The sequence below is a fragment of the Oncorhynchus kisutch genome, linkage group LG17, assembly GCF_002021735.2.
Source record: "Oncorhynchus kisutch isolate 150728-3 linkage group LG17, Okis_V2, whole genome shotgun sequence".
Lineage (NCBI taxonomy): Eukaryota > Metazoa > Chordata > Actinopteri > Salmoniformes > Salmonidae > Oncorhynchus > Oncorhynchus kisutch.
The window spans coordinates 75,864,408-75,873,932 of NC_034190.2; the positions used below are offsets into that span (position 1 = coordinate 75,864,408).

General features: G+C 47.5%; 1 protein-coding gene across 1 annotated transcript; it reads left to right on the forward strand.

Annotated features, from left to right (window-relative positions):
* The first annotated feature begins 2,513 nt into the window (after positions 1 to 2,513).
* On the forward strand, positions 2,514 to 5,881 carry LOC109907072 (neurogenic differentiation factor 4-like). Its single transcript, XM_020504861.2, has 2 exons — positions 2,514 to 2,695; positions 3,802 to 5,881. Exon 2 carries the CDS (start codon positions 3,808 to 3,810, stop codon positions 4,891 to 4,893), a length of 1,086 nt encoding a protein of 361 aa, XP_020360450.1. The 5' UTR covers positions 2,514 to 2,695; positions 3,802 to 3,807; the 3' UTR covers positions 4,894 to 5,881.
* Positions 5,882 to 9,525: the final 3,644 nt, after the last annotated feature.

Here is a 9,525-nt window from a genome sequence, read left to right on the forward strand (position 1 = left end):
GTTATCTGGGGGCATGTGGTTACCTGGGAGACAGAGGTTACATGTGGGCTGTGATATTTAGAGGGAGCAGAGAGGTGCACATGACAGACACTGAGTCTGGTTACACATAGGTTGACACACACACATGTAACTTCTGGTTTCCACATGGGGACAGCTGGGACTATAGGGTTCTGTCTGCAATTCTGTCAACATGTAGTTATTGACATAGCCTTGTTCTGTTCAATGTTCTCTACCTATATGGTACTCTAAATAACCCAATTCATGTTAAGTTCAACATTTTACAAGATGAAAAATTGCTGACATTCAAACCAATGAGGGTTTTGAACTTTAAAGCCATTTATCTCAGAATCATCTTTTTGCAGATAGAACTTTATAGTCCCACGCTCTCGATAGGACGATGCGGTGCACCCAAGCACGTGCAAACACTCAGAAACCAAACCGTTCCATCCCCACTCTATCCATTCGCCCCCATGGCAATGCGCTGATGAGGAATGAAAAGGCCATGTGGGTATGGACGTTATTCCATTATCTCAGTGCTGTTTCAGCACGAGATATCAAGTGAGGCAGGCGTACCCCCCCCCCCCCCCCCCTCTCCCCTCCATATCTGACCATCTGTCCATCCAATGATCTAGAGAGTCCTATACCCTAGCCCGGCAACTTAGTGTCATGGGATTTTTAAATTCTCATTTTACTCAATCATGCTGCAATATGTCGTCTTTACAACATCTAAAAGATCAAGCAATGTTTTAAATCTGTAGGCCTACAGTGTGGACTGTCTGCATGAGACATGGTAAGCATAACTTGTCGATCTATGAAAAGTGACAAATGCATAGCTTACTTTTACCTGTGGCATGGAGAACATAAGTTAGAGAGGAAACTGAGATGTAAAAGTTAGTTTTTTTCGATGAGAGAGAGAGGCAAGAAAGCCCGGGAGCCGACTCACAAGCACAGATGTGATCCTCATGCAGCACAATGGGATCAATGCGGGGCACGTGCGACCCGCAAGCCTGGTCTGTCAATGGCATCCGAACACAATAGAGCCCCTACTGCGTCGCGGCTCGCCATGCACGAGTACATCACATGATGCGCGTTTGTTATGACTCGGATGTTGTGAAATTGCAAAAAGAAACGGATCTCAGACTAAATTATGCTAGGGGCAGGCAGGAATTATGTGTGCAAACAGGTTTAAGTGTTTAAAGGACTTTTAAAACGTATCATTAAACTTTTAAAATACCATTTAAACTACCAGTTAAAGCAATGAACTTTGAAAAAGCGTTTTACCCCATCGCAAAGCATTCCCAATTTAAACATTAATTTGCTTCTTCCACTTATTAGCCCCATATACCCTACTCCCCCGTCTCTGTGCCCAGGAACAGTTGGATGAGTCAAGCAGCACATAAGTTATCTGATTTCAACCGTTTGGTGCGCCAGAATACTTTCTTAGTTTTATATATATATATATATATGTGTGTGTGTGTGTGTGTGTGTGTGTGTGTGTGTGTGTGTGTGTGTGTGTGTGTGTGTGTGTGTGTGTGTGTGTGTGTGTGTGTGTGTGTGTGTGTGTAAATACAAGTTGTAAAACGAAAACAAAGTAGATTTGAAATAAAACTACACTTTTTTTTCTTTTTTTTTCTCAAACTGATAGACCCTATTATTTTCCGTCAGATATGATTAAGTCTTGAGTTGTATATCAAATCTACTTTATTTTCGTTTTACAACTTTTATATATAAAAAAAAGTATGATATTACGAGAGCGTTCTGGCACACCAATCAGATAACTTATGTGCTGCTTGACTCATCCAACTGTTCCTGGGCACAGAGACGGGGGAGTAGGGTATATGGGGCTAATAAGTGGAAGAAGCAAATTAATGGACGGGTGAACAACGCATACACCTGCTCTTACCATACCAAGCTGCCAAAATCACTTACACATACCGCGATGGATGAGCGTCCCTTCCTCAGACTGTGCGTAATTAAAATATCCGAAACGCTTTGTAACATGATTCCAACACATGATGCGGTCATCCAAGCGTTCTAATTTAATGAATATTTAAAGTATTGTGCAGAATGAGCTCCGCCAATTGTTTAGGAAAGGTAATTACAAATTGGGTTACAGCACAACCGTAGCTATAGACTTCTCACATTTCCAATATACATCTTAATTGAGACCCAAATCCTCCTTTTACAATGCATTGAATTGCAAAATAAATATCATGGTTGCCAATTTCAATCTATGAGATATGCAATAATATTTTGAAATGGGGAAAAATAATAATGTGACAATTTTGGACATATGGTATTGTGTAAAATAATTATGGAATTGTGGAGATTTTCTAAAACTCTCTCTCACACACACACACACACACACACACACACATTGGTGACGCATGTACGGTTGTTTGGACCGGACACTTTGGGCTCGAGCCCGCCACGCGCGTTTGGCATTATGGGTGAGGCGCACGTGGGAGGGGCCAGTCAATCTCCTAAAGGCTAAACTCCGACATATTCGTGCCAGTCGGAGATGAAAGTCTCAGGCGCACTGGTGGATAATTGAGGGAAAGAAAGGGAACTTGGAAAGGACTGTGACACTGTGCGCAACAGAAAGAAACGGTTGAGTTAAATTATTTTCGTTGGTAGTGGGACTTTGGAAGTTAGCCAGACGTCTGACAAATTTGGAAGTGCAAGTTGTAAACAGGTGAGTTTTTTAATGTTAATGTTATAAAATAAATGACTTTCATGTGGTCCTGTTCCAGATCATTTAGCATTGATCACAGAGGATTTCTGCAATGGGTGCCAACAGATACAAATAACTGTAAACTGCATTTATATTCAAACTATAATGCATTATCGGATCATGTCAACAAGAAAGTGAGACCGCTAACTGTACTGGCGGAATATAGACAGCATGTTATGGTTTCTATTTTACCATATGCAATGGGCTACTATTGTCGGTGTCAAATACAGTTAGTTTACAATTGTAGGAAACTGTCGCACTTTTACGCACGGCTTCTCAGTCAGTAACTAGGACAACGTAGTTTTAAAACAATAATGTCTGCTCTTAAGCAGGGATTTAGGCTATTTGGATTCTGGTGTGTTTGAGAAAGTTCACCCGAGTCCACAATTAAGGTTTTATATCCTTTGGACTCAGAAATCAATCTCGTGTAGTGGCATTTTTTATAACAATTGCTAGCAAAATTGGATTTAAAACGGTATTGATTCCGCTCAGCAAATCAAATCTAGCTGTTAATGCAGAATATATTTGTTCCCGTGTTTGTTCACTCGTCTATATACCCTCAATTTAATCTGAGGGTTTTATATGCTGGACAAATCCCTTCGTGTCCCAGATTGACAGTGTCTCCAAAATCACGACATCAACAGCAGGGAACCACCGAGTTTAGCCCCAAAGTGTCTCACATTAGGTCGACTACCAACGACAGAATTATACTGCTTACTGGAAATTGAACACATTTTCCTCAATTATATTTCTGTCAGAGTTGAGAGATGTTCTGTATCTGCTCAAATATTCAACCATTCGGTGGGATGGAAAATGAACTTCCTGGGCTTGTTTGCGCTGTCCACACAGCAGTTCTGAAAGGATTATCTCATGTCTAGGCAACCAATATAATGGGAACAGCTAATAGGTCGACTCATTTCAATAATACTTAGCCTACTACATTAGAGATGGTGGTGCCATCCCTAATTATCCATCTCAAAATGTCTGCTCATTTCAGCTCTGTCCTGATTTCTATGGCAAACAGGAAACAATGTGCTTGATCAAATATGTGTTTTTTATTTCTTCAGATCACAATGTCTAAACGTGGAGAGGTGTCTGAGCTGGTCAGTTCCCTGGGCTGGCTAGAGGAGGACATGAGCTCCCAGGATGGAGAGGGAGGTCTAGAGATGGAGGGCCGCTATAGCCTGGGCCCTGAGGGCCTCGGAAGCATTGGGCATGGCAGCGAAGGCATTGAGGATCAGGAGGAGGAAGACATTTATAATGATGGTGATGAGGAGGCTGGAATGGACGGAGAGAACGAGGCTCCAAAACGGAGGGGCCCCAAGAAGAAGAAGATGACCAGAGCCAGACAGGAGAGGTTCAAGGCGAGACGCAGTAAAGCCAATGCCCGCGAACGCTCCCGCATGCACGGGCTAAACGATGCGCTAGAAGTGTTACGCAAGGTCATGCCCTGCTACTCCAAGACCCAGAAACTGTCCAAGATCGAGACCCTGCGGCTGGCCCACAACTACATATGGGCCCTGTCTGAGGTGCTGGAGAGCGGTCAGTCACCAGAGAGCCACAGCTTCATAGAGATGCTGTGTAAAGGCCTGTCCCAGCCCACTAGCAACCTGGTGGCTGGGTGTCTCCAGCTGGGGCCTTCAGCCCCCTTGATGATCAACAAGCTGGATGAGAAGCCCTGTAGCGCTCTGGGAGTCGGGGGTGGTCTAGGGGGCCAGCCTTGTGGTCATCAACCACTGAGTGGTCACTACCCCTCTACGGGCCTGCCTAGCCCTCCCTACGGTTCACTGGAGGCCTCCCACCTACTCCACATGAAAAGCTTCAAGGGAGTGCCCTATGAGCAGCACCCCTCCCCTAAAGATTGTAGTAGCAACGGCACCCCCCCTTACGACGGGCCCCTCACTCCTCCCCTCAGCATCAGCAGCAACTTCACCCTGAAGCAAGAGCCCTCCCCCCACGAGGCTGAGAGGAACTACCCCTCCCACTACCTCTCGTCCCTTCCCCATTACCCCCCCAGCTCTTTGGGCGGGCTGCCAGGGCCTCAAGCCTACCTCTTCCAGGCCTCACGCTACGAACTGCCCCTAGACATCCAGGCCTTCGACTCCTTCCCTCCACCACACATGATCGCCTCACAGATGGGCACCATCTACAGTGAGTGAAGGAGAAAGTGAAGCTGCGTGGCCAGGGGAGAGATCTGTACAGAGCCCTGCCTCTGGTCCTGCAATCCTGCTGCCCATACGTATAGGCCCGTGACTCTATGAATTACTGTGTAGAGAGACAATGATATGACATTTACACGGTCTGCTATCTTACTCTGGGAGACTGTAGAATGCTCAGAGAGAGACTCAACTCAACCTACCTGATCATAAAGAACTACTGAAAAGATAAAGATATGCCCTTAATAGTATTATTAATTTATTCTCATTGTTTATTGTTTCTATTTCTGTCTGGATAAGTCCTCCCCCAGTTCCTATTACAGGCTATGTAGCTATAATACTTGTTATTGTTTACCAAATCAGATATCCAGGTATATGCACTGACTGCACACTGTCTCAGATATCCATGACCAGGGATCTCCACTAAATGGCTCTACACAGTCGACGCAAACAGGGCCTACTACAGAGCCTACTGAGGTCCCAGGGCCATTCCAAAAATCCTGCGAAATAAATGTACGTAGAACTAGGTAGAGAGCAAGACTGTGTAGACCCCTTAAAACCTAGGGGTACTTGGGTAGAAAGTCCTCAGTGTGCCTGAAGATGAGGAGGAAGTGACACAATGTTGTTCTACCCTCATTTACTATAACTTCTGCACTTAGGCCAATACTGTAGCCAGTATCCTATTAGCCGTATGAACAGAAATGAATTTAATTTATATCTGTATTTAATATTTATTTTTTATAACTATTGTCTGTTCCTTTTTGCATTTTCTCAGCACTGTTTTCTGTTTTGCTGTCTTCTTCGTGCAGTGCATTGTCAGACACTGGCAGCTTTACTGATGAAGTATTACAATTATTTATTTGAAGTATCTTTCAAGTATTTCTCAGTTTTGGTGTCGATCGCTACTTTGTCATACTATTTTTGTAAATATTTTGCTGTTTCGCACTTAATTGAATAAATATTTGTATTATATACTATTTCTGTTGCAACACATTGTGCCATGGTTTGAAGTCTTTTCACACAAAGGAAATTAGGACGGGTCAGATATAGGCTACCAGATACAGTATATCAGTTTCAGCCGCACATCATTTACTCCTTAGTGCCATTAGATATGGATAGGTACTGTATATCACCAGTGGACTTTAAAAAACAGTCAAGGTCCCATATTAGGACAGAATATGTCTTTGTTCCTCTGTTGGTTTAACAATCCCTTAATAAAATATACAAATAGGGGCATCTGTTATGGATCCCAGGGCTAGCTGAAAAGGGACTGTTATGGATCCCAGGGCTACCTGAAAAGGGACTGTTATGGATCCCAGGGCTACCTGAAAAGGGACTGTTATGGATCCCAGGGCTAGCTGAAAAGGGACTGTTATGGATCCCAGGGCTACCTGAAAATGGACTGTTATGGATCCCAGGGCTACCTGAAAAGGGACTGTTATGGATCCCAGGGCTACCTGAAAAGGGACTGTTATGGATCCCAGAGCTACCTGAAAAGGGACTGTTATGGATCCCAGGGCTACCTGAAAAGGGACTGTTATGGATCGCAGGGCTACCTGAAAAGGTACTGTTATGGATCCCATGGCTACCTGAAAAGGGACTGTTATGGATCCCAGGGCTACCTGAAAAGGGACTGTTATGGATCCCAGGGCTACCTGAAAAGGGACTGTTATGGATCCCAGGGCTACCTGAAAAGGGACTGTTATGGATCCCAGAGCTACCTGAAAAGGGACTGTTATGGATCCCAGGGCTACCTGAAAAGGGACTGTTATGGATCCCAGGGCTACCTGAAAAGGGACTGTTATGGATCGCAGGGCTACCTGAAAAGGTACTGTTATGGATCCCAGGGCTACCTCAAAAGGTACTGTTATGGATCGCAGGGCTACCTGAAACGTACTGTTTACCATTTACATTCAGCTGATAACCTAAAAGACAAACACATATTTTAATAACAGGGTTCTGTGGTTAATGTTGATGTGTGTGATGTCATTCCTGGGCTGTGCTACAGGGTTTCCCTGCTTCTTCCAGGTCAGGAAGGGGCGCAGCGTGACACTAGGCCATGGGAAAACAGGCCTGGGGAACAAGTGACGGTGTCATGGAAGCCTTTCTTTCTCTCTTTCTCCCCATGACACATTGTCCTATACATCTCATGCCAATACAATTGGACCAACACCAAGTTTAGTAAACATCTTAAACAGAACATATTACAAATAAACAACTTATTAACCACTCCTAGAACTAATGGGTAATATTGTGTTAAAACTTAAATACAACATTTAAAAAAGTTAACTGAAGCTCAACTTAAAAGGCGTAGTGCTGAGAGAGAGTGTGAGTATGTTTAGCCACATCTCCTTTGCGCCTCCTCATCCAGCTCTCCTTGACACCTCCTCATCCACCTCTCCTTATCGCCTCCTCCTCCCACTCCTTTGTGCCTCCTCCTCCCTCTCCTTAGCACCTGCTCATCCACCTCTCCTTATCGCCTGCTCATCCTTATCGCCTCCTCCTCCCTCTCCTTAGCGCCTCCTCATCCACCTCTCCTTAGCACCTCCTCATCCACCTCTCCTTATTGCCTCCTCCTCCCTCTCCTTAGCGCCTCCTCATACACCTCTCCTTAGCGCCTCCTCATCCACCTCTCCTTAGCGCATCCTCATACACCTCCCCTTAGGTGTGTGTCTTTTCCAGTAATCCAGTCCCAGCGGTACGAGAACAAAGGGAGGGAAGGAAATGAAGTGATATTTTTAGTGGGCACCACTTTTATTATTATTATTATTATTTATTTTTTTACCTTTATTTAACCAGGCAAGTCAGTTAAGAACACATTCTTATTTTCAATGACGGCCTGGGAACAGTGGGTTAACTGCCTGTTCAGGGGCAGAACGACAGATTTTGTACCTTGTCAGCTCAGGGGTTTGAACTCGCAACCTTCCAGTTACTAGTCCAACGCTCTAACCACTAGGCTACGCTGCCGCCCCAGCGCCACTAGTCCATTGTAAGTACAGCCTGTTCTTTCTCTTGACACCTGACCTTTATTCTCGTTCCTTTATTCTCGTTCCGAACTACGGGGGGTTGACGGACAGCTGGGAGAACTACGGGGGGGTTGACGGACAGCTGGGAGAACTACGGGGTTTGACGGACAGCTGGGAGAACTACGGGGGGGTTGACGGACAGCTGGGAGAACTACGGGGGGGTTGACGGACAGCTGGGAGAACTACGGGGGGGTTGACGGACAGCTGGGAGAACTACGGGGGGGGTTGACGGACAGCTGGGAGAACTACGGGGGGGGTTGATGGACAGCTGGGAGAACTACGGGGGGGTTGACGGACAGCTGGGAGAACTACGGGGGGTTTGACGGACAGCTGGGAGAACTACGGGGGTTTGACGGACAGCTGGGAGAACTACGAGGGGGTTGACAGACAGCTGGGAGAACTATGGGGGGGTTGACGGACAGCTGGGAGAACTACGGGGGGGTTGACGGACAGCTGGGAGAACTACAGGGGGGTTGACGGACAGCTGGGAGAACTACGGGGGGTTGGCGGACAGCTGGGAGAACTACGGGTGGGTTGACAGACAGCTGGGAGAACTACGGGGGGTTGACGGACAGCTGGGAGAACTACGGGGGGGGTGACGGACAGTTGGGAGAACTACGGGGGTTTGACGGACAGCTGGGAGAACTACGGGGGGTTGACGGACAGCTGGGAGAACTACGGGGGGGTTGACGGACAGCTGGGAGAACTACGGGGGTTTGACGGACAGCTGGGAGAACTACGGGGGTTTGACGGACAGCTGGGAGAACTACGGGGGTTTGACGGACAGCTGGGAGAACTACGGGGGTTTGACGGACAGCTGGGAGCACTACGGGGGGGTTGACGGACAGCTCGGAGAACTATGGGGGGGGTTGACGGACAGCTGGGAGAACTACGGGGGTTTGACGGACAGCTGGGAGAACTACGGGGGGGTTGACGGACAGCTGGGAGAACTACGGGGGGGTTGACGGACAGCTGGGAGAACTACGGGGGGGTTGACGGACAGCTGGGAGAACTACGGGGGGGGGGGTTGACGGACAGCTGGGAGAACTACGGGGGGGTGGATGGACAGCTGGGAGAACTACGGGGGGGTTGACGGACAGCTGGGAGAACTACGGGGGGTTTGACGGACAGCTGGGAGAACTACGGGGGGTTGGCGGACAGCTGGGAGAACTACGGGTGGGTTGACAGACAGCTGGGAGAACTACGGGGGGTTGACGGACAGCTGGGAGAACTACGGGGGGGGTTACGGACAGTTGGGAGAACTACGGGGGTTTGACAGACAGCTGGGAGAACTACGGGGGGTTGACGGACAGCTGGGAGAACTACGGGGGGGTTGACGGACAGCTGGGAGAACTACGGGGGTTTGACGGACAGCTGGGAGAACTACGGGGGTTTGACGGACAGCTGGGAGAACTACGGGGGGGTTGACGGACAGCCGGGAGAACTATGGGGGGTTGACGGACAGCTGGGAGAACTACGGGGGGGTTGACGGACAGCTGGGAGAACTACGGGGGGGTTGACGGACAGCTGGGAGAACTATGGGGGGGTTGACGGACAGCTGGGAGAACTACGGGGGTTTGACGGACAGCTGGGAGAACTACGGGGGGGT